This window comes from Eucyclogobius newberryi, unplaced genomic scaffold, assembly GCF_026437365.1.
Source record: "Eucyclogobius newberryi isolate DKJ021-1_F unplaced genomic scaffold, fEucNew1.0.hap1 SCAF_7, whole genome shotgun sequence".
NCBI classification, from domain to species: domain Eukaryota; kingdom Metazoa; phylum Chordata; class Actinopteri; order Gobiiformes; family Gobiidae; genus Eucyclogobius; species Eucyclogobius newberryi.
The window spans coordinates 39,013,467-39,025,519 of record NW_027316389.1 but is presented as its reverse complement, the minus strand read 5'-3'; the positions used below and the strand labels follow the sequence as shown (position 1 = coordinate 39,025,519).

Here is a 12,053-nt window from a genome sequence, read left to right as displayed (position 1 = left end):
GCGTGTTTTTTCCCGCACGTGCCCGTGAAAGTGCGCGTGTGTGTGCGCGCGTGTGTGCGCGTGTGTGTGCGCGCGTGTGTGCGCTTGTGTGTAAGTTCTCTGATTAAGCGTGTCTACAGGGGCCACTCTGATCACTCCAAACCTCCAGCAGCACTTTGACGCGCACGTAAATAAAAGTGACGTGAGTTGCGCCTCATTAGCTCCCCGCACACTTCTAATAAACCCGCACCAATGAAATAAAATCTAAAAATCTGTCCCGCAACTGTGTCCCGCAAGCAGCCCCGCACTGCCCCGCACTGCCCCGCACAGATAACTCAAGCGTTTAGGCAGAGAAACGCGCTGATGAAGCCGCTCCTCCCGCGGCTCAACCGGATGCGCCACAGCGAGGCCAAAGGTCCACGCGGCGCGCGCGCATAATCAGTGGTTTGCAGCAGTGACCAATCACAAGCGCGGACCCGGTTTCAAAGTTGAACTGCGTGACCAAAAGATAAGAAGAGAACCCACCGAGACACGCACGGGTCAAACTGTGAGGGACCGGACCCCAGAGTCGTACTAACGGTCCCGTGCGCGTGCGTGCACATGTGTGTGTGTGTGTGTGTGTGTGTGTGTATGAGTTGGTTTAAACGTTATAGAAAAAATCTGTTGGATCATGAAAATGATTTTTTTCTGCCACGTGCATGTGCGTGCGTGTGCGTGTGTTTGTGTATGTGTGGGTGCGTGCACGTGCTTGTGCGTGGCAGGGTCAGGGTTGTTTGCTGCAGACCAGAGGCAGCAGGTTATAAAGGACACTCCAGGTCAGCGCGCGCGCTCATGACGCACGTCACTGAAGAAAAGTCCTTTTTATTCTGAATTTCGTGTTCCTTCACATATGAAATAAAACATGATGCTAAAACCAAATCAGGCCCATTAAAACAATGCACGTGATATATTACCATATGATTTTGTATGAATTATTGAGGGCCATGGCTCTGAGGGCTCATGTCCCCTGCACCACAGCACTGCACTGTCTGCTGCACCTGAGCGGGACACACAGGGTTCAAATGTCTACTTTCAGTACTTTCAGTACTTTCAGTCTCCAAATACATTTGAAAAAGGTGATCAATGTTTTAAAAACAGGAAAAAGCTCTAACCTTGAGCTGCTGCTTTCCTGAGAAATGATTTGGTTATTCATTAATCACTTTGAGAGTTCAAAAGGGCAACATCCCGCCACGGCAGATTGACTCCAGAGCCTCCGCTCACGCGCGCACGCTCACGCGCGCACGCTCACGCACGCACGCTCACGCACGCACGCGCACGCACGCGTGGGGCCAGTCAAGTTCACAGGGACAACAAAACAAAGACATAAAAAAGAAAACATGGAAAAGCGTCTGGTTCAAATTCATAAATTATAATTTAATACCAAGAACAAATTTACAGCAGAATGCTTGTTTACAATAAGCTAACACAAACAAACAAGAATTGTGTTCAACTCTAAACTTTCACACACTCACATTTATCACTTGCAATGAATAATAATAATAATCAATAAAAAAAGTATCTATACGTTATCAATACCCTGCAGTCATATATTTTATATATTTATATAAAAAGGTGGGTCAGTTGAAACTGTTCATAATTACAATCATGGTTCATTCTGTGGTCACTGCTCAGTCTGAGTGGACACACGGTGGTCTCTGCGTGTGCGCGGGCGGCCGGGAGGAAAAGCCCCCGACCAGGACAAAAGCGCGCACACACACACGCACAGTCACGCACACACACGCGCGCGCACACTCAGGCACGCGGACTCTCACGCACACACACGCACACACCACGGCACCTGTCCCAGACCAAAGGAGCAATGACACTAAACTCCTTCATCCAAACCTGCTCACCCTGTTTACATCTGCGCCACAATGAACAGCGCCTCTTTCTTTTTGTTGCTTTAAATACAAGGGCTAGTGAATGCACAGATTATATCTATACAGTCCAAAACAGAAGAAAAACATTTACATTTATATATCAAAGGTAAAATAGGGTAGCGACCTGTGGCCATGCGTTCACAGTCTGATACATGAAAAAGAAAACATTTGTCGTATTATGTATATACATTACAAACAGAACTTTCAGTGCTACTAGCTAAGTCTGCCACTCAATTTGAAGACCGAGAGAAACAAAATGGCAACCACAGAATTCTTCTTAATCACATATAGTTTTGTAGAAACAAACAAAACAAAAAGAACCAAATGAATTGACCTATATTTACAAGAAATACTGCCTTGAAATTGTTCCAAGTGAAATTTATACGCCTGCACTTGAAGTTTCAATTTGCCCCCCAAAAATGTTCTGAACTTTAACGAGGTTTGGGTAAGAAATCACATCATGCTCGCCAGGCACTTATGCTGAGGAGAATAAAGGCTGACGTTTCAGGGACGCTGTGATAATACTGCCATTAAACACTACTCTGGCTACCACTCAAACTTTCATGACCCTTGACCTCTCCTTATTCTCTTTTAACATCATTACAATTGGTATTTTGGGATCCAGAATGTAAAGTCAGTGCATTTTGATGCATACATCTCCTAGTACGCGTTACGCACATGAAGCATTAGCATCAGCACTTGTTGTTTTCACCACTTCACAAAGGGAAGACGAACTGAGCGGATTCCAAAAACACCAGAACTTTGTAAAGTCGTGTTGATGCAAAGAAGGCTGGGTCAGAATCTTGAACGTAAGTGCGTTTTGCAGCCTCGAGTCTCTACACACCTATACAACTCCTATTGCTGTGGGTCTTTTAATTCTTTTTGAGAAACATTTTCAAACATAATTCCACCTTTTGTTGAAAATAACACCATATGTAGTACTACAGAAATCACACAGGCCGGTTTGAAACCAGGAAGGAGCAACAAAGAAAGTACAAAACACAGCTATACATGGACACAGGACAAGTCATCTGAGGGGAAAAGAAAATATTAATCCCTTTCTCTATTTTTTCCCCATTTTAGTCAAATTATTTGAAATGCACTTATTAATACTTAAATTTCCCTCATAAGGATGAACAAAAACAATCCCTTTTTACGCCGTTTTCTTGCATTATTAAAAAAACACTTCAACATTAGGGCTTGCCACTTTTGAGAGTTCAGTTTTAGGAGCAGGGGTGGGATGGGGATTCACAGTCATTTAGTGTCTTTCTTCATTGAGAGCCAGCCCCGTGTAACAGCCGGTTTTGCTTTTTTTTATTCCTTCCACAAAGCAGCTATAATCATGTCCCCCCTTCTCCTGCAGCCTCACACTGCAGCCACCGTTTTGTGTGTTTTGTCTCTGCAGTCTCTCCTCTTACTGAATGGACATGTAAGGCCAGTTAAAACTGCTCCCCGACAGCAACATATCCCTGATGAGAGTTTCAATGGGGGTTTTACCTACCAATCGGACGAAAAACAATTGTTCTATGACCGAGGAGGAGACCGTGCGCAGGGAAGGCAAGCGGAGTAAGAGTTTCCCGAAGCGAGTGGGCTGGTTGGGATACTGGCTCCGGACGTACTCCTCCAGGGCGCACTGGGACTTCTCCTGCAAACTTTCCACGTGGGCCACATCTGAGAGGCCACAAGCATCTGGGAGAAGAAGAAGGGGGGAAAGCAAATAAACATTAATAAGGAGCGTGTTCCAAATGCTCTCCGTGGGTTTCCCTTTCCCTGCGTGCGCGCTAATTCTCCCGCGACTGATGGCCTGTCAGAGCGCGGCCGAAGACAAATACACGTCTCCAAACGATACCCTTTTATTCCCATGAAGATTAATTTGACTATTATAAGCTTCCTGGGTGATTCAATTGCCACTATTAAGCGTTTTACACACGCATATGTTTAAACACACGCTTTGAAACGCTGCTCTGCAAAACTAAAACCATAAACGTTACAAATACAACTCTCAAAGGAGCGTTTGAGGCCATGATTTATCACAACACATTCAACTGATTGTCCAAACAAAAATAAAGCATGATTCGCGTTTGTACGTGACGTTTTTTTTTTTTTTTGCCCAATTACGTCCGCGCGTTAAATTCAAAGAATGCGCGGACGTGGCTTCGTTCCAAATCGCGGCGCCGCGTGACGTTTTATGGCCGCAAGAATAACAGCGTTCTTGTTCTCAGCGGTGCCACCTTCAAAAAGCTGAAATAATAACGCGTATTCGTGGCTGAAAGGTGTGTTTTGGTGCGGAGAAGGGAGACGCAGCGGAGAGAGGAGCAGAGGGGCGCGGGGGCACGTTTGGAGACCTCGTGACCTTTCCTGAGCAGAGATTTAGAGAGGGAGAGAAAGAGCCCCCAGCCGTCATACTACACCATCAGAGGCGCGGAATAATCACGGCTGCACGGCGGCGGTGCGGGGGCGGCAGCTGATCGGGGGTCGGTGCCAAAAGAACACCCGCGTACGAATGCACGCGTTTGGGGAAGTTAGTCCAGTACAGAAGGCAGTGACAGCGCATGTGAAGCTGGAGACCCCGCGGTGGCCCCAGAGTGTCACGTCCCGGGTCAAAGGACCAGGACCAAAGAACCTCACACTCACAGCTTAGATTTGATCCAAAATGACGAGCTTCTTTATTTATTTGGACAGATTTATTTGGTGACAACCTTAAATAAGATCATATATTCATATAAAGTGTTTTTCAGACTTCCTATAAGTGATCTGTTCTTCTGGATCTACCTCTGTATCTACCTGCGTTGCACCAATGAAATTTCCCCATGTGGGACAATAAAGGATTATCTTATCTTATCTTATCTTATATTAATACTGATAGTGATTATTATTTCCTCAAATGCAAGATTAAACGTGCAGCAGCATTTATTTAGTCTAATTTACATTTAGAAAATGCTTGTCTTTTTCATATTTTAAGTTAAAGAAAATAATTGTACGCTTCATGCTTTATCTTATTTCTCAAAACAATATAAGTAGTAATTACAAGCTTATTTTAAATGACCATTTTTCCAGTGCACAATTCAAGCTGTTCCTTTTATTTCCAAGTGTGTTATTTCAAGAAACATATAGTCTGCCAGTTATAGAGGTAAACACACTCTTATCTTATTGGCAGCTAAATTGCAATGAACAAATTGGAAATCAGTATCTTAAACATCTGAAATAAATCAAGTGAACTGCGCACTACATCTGCACTTGTCAAGACTGCACCAATCACGATTCATCCTCCAATTCAAATCACTTTAACTGGCGCAGACATTCCCCGTTGGCACCTGCTTTCAAACGCTTGTAAATCTACACCTCCACACACACATTTATTATTTTATCTCCCGTTTTAACGCCGGAGCTAAGGTCATTCAAGTGTTGCAAACGTCGGGTCATGACCTAGTTCTGGAGACGCCTCGAGTCTTTCCCCCGAAACGCGCTCCTTTCTGCACTTTCTGTCTCCAAACTGTCCAAGAGACACCACCGCGTCTGTCCTGTCCTTCCAGCAACACCAGAGCAAAGCCACCACAAGCACAAGTACAAGCACAAGTACAAGCACAAGTACAAGTACAAGTACATGCACAAGTACAACCTGCGCCCGGCTTTTTTACTACGTGCAAATGGGACAACATTAGGGCTTGTCCTTCCGCGTCTGCGCCCCTCCCCCCGCGCAGCCTCGCATCATTTATATCTGTCACAGCCTCCAAACAAGACGTGCCGCACACACACGTGATGAAGGGCAAATCAAAGCCTTATTGGAGCTTTTAACGTGCGTAACGCGCGTGTTCTGGAGTTAGAAGTTTAGTCTTTAATGAGTAGAAAATAAATGGTGCTGTGTTGTTTTGAGAGGGAGAGAATTGAAATGTATCTGTGATCGTGGCATTATTGTGTGTGTGTGTGTGTGTGTGTGTGTGAGTGTGTGTGTGTGATAATTCGCTTGATTAACCATGTGTTTGTCTTTATTTGCTCGCCCAAGGCCTGTGCGGGAGCAGAACGTGTCAGAAGAAGATTTCAAACGTACACGGGCCGAAGGCTAGATTTAGGTCAGCGCGGGGAGTTTTTAGGCACAAGATGGACACGGACAAACACACGTCCCGGTCCAGTCCGACCGTCTTTCCTCACCTGTAGTGAAGAGGACGATCGCCTTCAAGCAGCTGTACTCCGCCGAGTCCACGTGTAGCGCCTTGAGCTTCTCCACCTGCTCCTGGAAGATGCGTATGTGGTCCATGAAGGCCACCACTCTGTCCGCGGACATGGGCGACGCGTGGAGGCCGGCCGCCGCCAGCAGGGGGGCCACGTGCAGCGGCATGGAGCACTGCGCGGCGTTCAGCACGAACAGCTCGCTCCACGTCAGCCTCAGTAGCGCCACCTGGTCGGTGATCTGCAGGTCGGGGAAGAAAGGGATATTCCGGGCCCACTCCACGGCGCTGAAGAGCATCCGCGCCGCCAGCTCGCAAATGTTCTCGATGCCCATGATGTTGTTGGGCTGCATGCACTGGGAGCCGTAGCGGGACGTGGGGTAGGGCTCGGCGCGCAGCAGGAGGGAGATATATCCCGAGAGGTAGGAGTGGCAGTGCAGCGGGTCGCCGTTGGTCAGGGCGAACTGGCCGTGGTGTGGCTGCGTGGGTGGCACTCGTCCCCTTTGCACGGCTGCAGTAAAAAGAGAAACTACAGATATTGAAGCCTGAATTCTGCAAGTCAAACTCAAATGTCAAATACATCACATAGTAATGCACAGTAAAGTGCAAGGCCTATCAGTCCTAACATAGTAACATGTAATATCACACTGGGGATGTCACAATGTCAAATCAGAACGTTACGAGTATTTTTGTGAGAAACACAAGTGGAATCCTTCATTTGCTTCCTTCACAGGTTTAATAGACCTTCAATAGCTTTATGAAATCAAACTTTCTGAATTACGTATTGCAGTGTAGGTTGAACTGTAACTGCCTGTACAATTCTCAATTAGTATTATTTTTTGTTCTTACCATAATATCGTGATCTGATTCATCACAAATATAAATGATGAAATATCTTGATATCCTAACATCACGTATGGATGTTCCATTTGAATGTTACTATTCATTGTGAAAAGAAACAATTGGAGTATGACTGGCGCTCAGAGCAAACATGAAAGACTTTTCATTTCTCACTTTAGGAAATCAAACTTTCTGAATCAAGTAATGATACTGGCACGTGATCAGCCTGATACTATTTAAAAAGTACTTTATACGTACTTTATACGTGTATATACTTGCTTTTTTTGTCCTACGAATTGAACTGAAATTACTCACTGATGCTGCCTACGATTATATTATTTTCTAGCTCTTACGAATATATTGTGAATAATCACGATGATCGATTAATCGTATAATCCTGACACACACACACACACATACAGACAGACAGACACACACACACACTCACACACATACACACTTACTTGTATTACAGTTTTATTAAAGACAATAGGGACACGCTAAGCTCTTATCACTACGTTTGCTATCACTCCCGAGGCTTGATTTTAAACTCGTTTTGAACAGTGTGCAGCTTTAAAACGCTGTTCTTCTCCACAGCAACATGAGCTGCTGTGAAGGCGCACAAAGGAGCCAGGGAGCCCTTCAATCTTTAACCCTTAACCTCCTTACACATTCAGCTCCTTTTACTTCACGTCTATTTTCGCCTGATATTCGGATCGATGAATATTTGCGCCGTGCTGGACGCGAGCTCCGCGGCTGCAGCACGCGCGCCGCGCGGAGCTCGAGATGGATGTAGCACAGCACGCTACATCTTAATAATTCTCCACTCGCCATAACAGCGCAGGAGGCACATTGTGTCATGGATCTGTCCGCGTTGAATCAAGGACTAAATATAATTTGTGTGCCCTGGTCTGACCGCGGCCGGTGGCGTTTTAGATGGTGAAAGCAGAGCGCGGGGGCTTTGGAGTGGAATACAAAGACGAGCCCGGGTCTGGAGCGGCTCGGCGCGGCTCCACCGCTCACTCTGCCCCGGCTCAGAGCGCGTGCAGAGCGGGCAGAGAGCGCGGGCAGCGCCGGGGCCACGCTCACGCTTTTGTCTCACAGCACGCACAGACACACAGTATGAGCAGAGAAATAAAAAGTCCCAATACCTTCCCGTCTCATGCCGACTTTGAGGCATTTTTTGAGGCGGCAGTACTGGCACTGATTGCGGTGGTGTTGGTCAATTGGACAATTCCTGTTGGCACGGCATGTGTAGGTGAGGTTCCGCCGTACGCTCCGTTTGAAGAAGCTTTTGCAGCCCTCGCAGGTGAACTGGCCGTAGTGCTTCCCGCTGGATTTGTCCCCGCACACCACGCACTCGATGTGCTGCGGCTGCTTGTCCGACTGCTGAGAAGACTGGTTCGACGGCGTGGACTGCGTGTTCGGCCCCTGCACGGGAGTCTGCGGGGTCGGAGGGGCGACCTGAGACGCGGTCAGGCTCAGCTGGCCTGCCCCGGCTGTGGGAAGGGATAGTCCGCCTTGAGTCTGCGAGGAAAGGGCGCCTTGGGTGTCAGCCACATCGTCCTGGGAGCCTCTCCACACTACCATTGCCATATCTATCAGTCAACGGAAAGTAACTTTTTGTCTGCCGTTTTGCTGTCGCGGTGGAGGTGTCTCTGGGAAACGCGGTGAACTGGGACTCGCACCAAATGTCAGCCCGAGCCTTCGGTGGATCCACTCTCAAAGTGACGGCTGATGGCTGTTGGAGGAGCAGCAAAGCACGCGTTCAAAAGTGATGCGATGATGAGCCGAGTCGCTGCCCTGCGCTTAAAGGCCAAGTCCAGGGGCGCGTACAGTCGGCCATCCACCCATCAATGCGACGGCTCAGTGTTGTGACCAGAGCAGCATGGACCCTCAGAGGATGGAGCAGCCGCGCGCCTCGAGCTCCACAAAACAAATGGGAGTGCTACTATCAAGTTCCAACTCAAGTCTCGAAGAAAATCACCAACTGCGTGAATTGTGCGTGTTCTTCCTTTTTCTTCCTGTGAGGAAGCGCCAGCCGCGCTCAAGCCAATGTTTGGAGAGCCTGAAATAAGAAGACAACTCGTCTCCCAAAAAGACAAAAACAAAAAATAAAAACACAAGGATCACAACCTACAAAGCTCCTCCGTGCGCGGAAAAGACTCGGGAAAGGAGTGCAGAATCAAAGTGATCAAATATGTTAAAAAGGCGGAGGTTAGGAAGTGATTTGCGATTGGAGCCGCGCTGGCAGAATGCTTTCTCTCTGATCAGCTCACTGAGCTCTCTATATAGTGAACTTTGACACGACTGCTGCAACTTAGCACACGTTTCCATGGAGACGCGCTGCCATATAAGGAAGCAGAGTGTGTTTGACTGGTCAGAGCTCAGGGACCTCCCCCTCAACCCCATTGGCTGCTCGGCACTTGTGCTACTTGGTGCTGTGCCAGAGCCAGCGTGGAGGTCGAGAGGCCGCTTGGTCCTAAAAGGAGACGGTTCATGCTGTCAGACTATAGCTTTTACTCACATGCACAGCCGATAAAGCCGTTGCAATTTCAGCTTGTAAAATATATGCAATACTTTATTCTCATGCGCCATAACACACGGCGCAGACTGCGGAGCGCGGCACGCACCGTTTCTTTGTCACAGTAAAGCACATTTTACACACGCTGAAATGACAGTAACCAGCTATTATCATAATATTTAACCCAAAATTATATTATTATGGCTCAAATTAATTCAAGCGCAGACGTGTGTGAATAACGGTTATACAAGCATGATGCAGACACGTGGATAACGCGCACACAACTTGTATAAAACGTATGAAATCCAATCCAGAAAAATGAAAGACAGTTTATCAGACAATGAAGTGCTCTTTCCCGCCTTCACTGCGCGCGCTCACAGACCAGCTCAGAGATATTCCTCATGCAAATGAAAAAAAAACTAATAATAATCATACCGAATGGTGTGGGCCGCTTCATGTATCACCTACATGTCTGCTGCGGGTCACAGAGGCCAAAAGTCGAGGTTCACAAGTCACTGCTTTGTGTGGAGCTAAGCCATGCACTTTAAATAGGCACTGCGCGTAAAAAAAAGACATTGGAGGTCAAAGGCCACGCTCCAGATGAAAGTAAAGCCACTCGCCAATAAACACCAGAGTCACTCGTATGTTGCGCCTCTATAATTGGAGACAATGCGAGAATGGAGGAATGCCTTTAATGTCGTGTACAGTGTGGGCTTTTTGCGTTGGTTAATGATTTTCACGCGTGTATTTAAAGCACCAGGACGCGCCTCACAACCAGCACCAGCCAGAGTGGGTAAACGTTGACCCGAGTCCGGAAGATGAACCTTCACAGAGTGGAGAAGAGAGAGAAGCAGACAGGAGCCATGCATTGTGTCCACAGCCAGGCACCGCAAACCGCAGTGTATGTGCGCCCCCTAGCGAGCGCGGAGTCACACCTCCCTTCAAAAATGAGATTCAATTTAGAGCAGGCGTCCGACGCGGCTTCAGTCTCCCGCGCCGAGCACCTCCTCACCAGCACGAGCGGCAGCAGCGAGCCCCGCGCGCCACGTCCACGCACGCCCCGCACAAGTTGGATTTACACTCGTTTTTTTTTTTATTTGACCTCCCCGTTCTTCTGCGTTCTTCTCCGCGGTGGTATTCTGTTTTTCCTCTTGCATGTTCACGCTTCACGCGGTGTTGTTTAGTGTCGGTGTGTTGCAGAAGCGGGAGAGAACGCTCAGAAGCATCCCGAGAAAAGGATTTTTTTGACATCGGTAAGTATCATTTTCCCGCTGAATTATGTGCAGTTTACTTAAAAGAATAAAAATAGTTTCGTTCAACGGCGTTTTACAACCAAAGCAAGCATTTGGTAAATGAAATAAAGCCCGTCGTAGAGACGAATAAAGCACAACAGCACGAGAGGTAAATAACGTAGCCTACGGGCGGACCTGCCACTTTTACGCAGCTCATTAGCCTCGCACGGTAAATAAAGGCACACACTCATTCAGAAGTTCTTTGACAGCAGCTCTGCAGCAGCAGGAGGAGCAGGAGTGTGTGGACACCAGGAGCAGACCTACCAAAGGCATACGCGGCTGCTGACTCGTCCGGAGCGGCGTGCATCTCGTCTCCTAATGCTATCAACTTCTTCTTTTCGCCTCACTTTTATTTGGAAAACTCAATGGCTCAACGACAAAACTTTGCTTGAGTGACGCGCACGTGAGCTCTCCGGGATGAACAGCAGCAGGGACAGAGGCGCGCGCTATGGAGAGAGTCTGAGAAGTGTGAAGCCGAGCGGAGGAGGGGATGGTGAAGAGTCCGAAACGTGCGCGTACCGCGGCTTTGTGCGCGCGGCTGCAGAGCGGAGGGGCGCGGGAGGGGGAGGCAGGGGGAGGCAGGGGGAGGCAGGGGGAGGCAGGGGCAGGCAGGGAGGGGGCGACACCTGTCTTTAAGTATGGCGAGCGGACATTCTTTCTGACACCACGGAATTATTGTTGCGTCCACGGGAATTAACGCCTCGATTTAGTTTAACATTACGGACTGCAATGTAACTTTAATTAATTTGATTTGATATATTTATATTTTATTTTAATTAGGTTATTTAAACACATTATGACGTTATTATTTTTGTAATAATATGAATTATAATAATAACACGTATCGTTGTTATTAGTATAATAATTATTATAGTATAATTTAATCATTTCATTTTTTTACTGCTTTGAAAATAATCATTCGAGGATTTCACGCTTCCTGTTTTTGGGTTTAACAATTATGAATAATTAGGGCAATTTTAAAAAAAGCAAAAATTATATATTTTGAATGAGAAAAAAATATTTCCCAAATTGTGTCACATTCATGAGTTCCAGCTTCCTGTTTTCTGCTACATTTGGAGCACTTTCATTTTCACTAATCAAAAGATATTTCTCAATATTCTGCTTTAAATTGCTGTGCCAACAATCTAATTTCTCCTTATGTTTTTAATTTGATCTGACACTTCCTCTTAAGCGTCTAAGCACACAATAGTTTTTTTAATGCTAAAATTATGTAAATTTCGCTTTCTCATTTGATAATGTTTATGATTGACTATAATGTTACTGCAAATGTGACATGTATTTTTCCGAGCTGAGAAACCAAAGCAAAGCGCGT

At 46.7% G+C, this 12,053-nt stretch overlaps 1 protein-coding gene across 3 annotated transcripts; it reads right to left on the bottom strand.

Moving 5' to 3' along the window:
* Positions 1 to 1,371: 1,371 nt before the first annotated feature.
* On the bottom strand, positions 1,372 to 11,100 carry nr2f2 (nuclear receptor subfamily 2, group F, member 2). Of its 3 annotated transcripts, none has more exons than XM_072435962.1 (3): positions 10,985 to 11,100; positions 6,048 to 6,575; positions 1,372 to 3,587 (listed from the first exon to the last, which is right to left on the bottom strand). In XM_072435962.1, the coding sequence occupies exons 1-3, from the start codon at positions 11,025 to 11,027 to the stop codon at positions 3,313 to 3,315; spliced, it is 846 nt and encodes a 281-aa protein (XP_072292063.1). In that variant the 5' UTR covers positions 11,028 to 11,100; the 3' UTR covers positions 1,372 to 3,312. The 3 variants fall into 3 exon arrangements, with proteins under 3 accessions (XP_072292063.1, XP_072292061.1, XP_072292062.1); XM_072435960.1 differs by lacking the exon at positions 10,985 to 11,100 and adding an exon at positions 8,056 to 9,225 and having other exon boundaries at positions 6,048 to 6,593; XM_072435961.1 differs by lacking the exon at positions 10,985 to 11,100 and adding an exon at positions 8,056 to 9,220.
* Between the last annotated feature and the right edge of the window lie 953 nt (positions 11,101 to 12,053).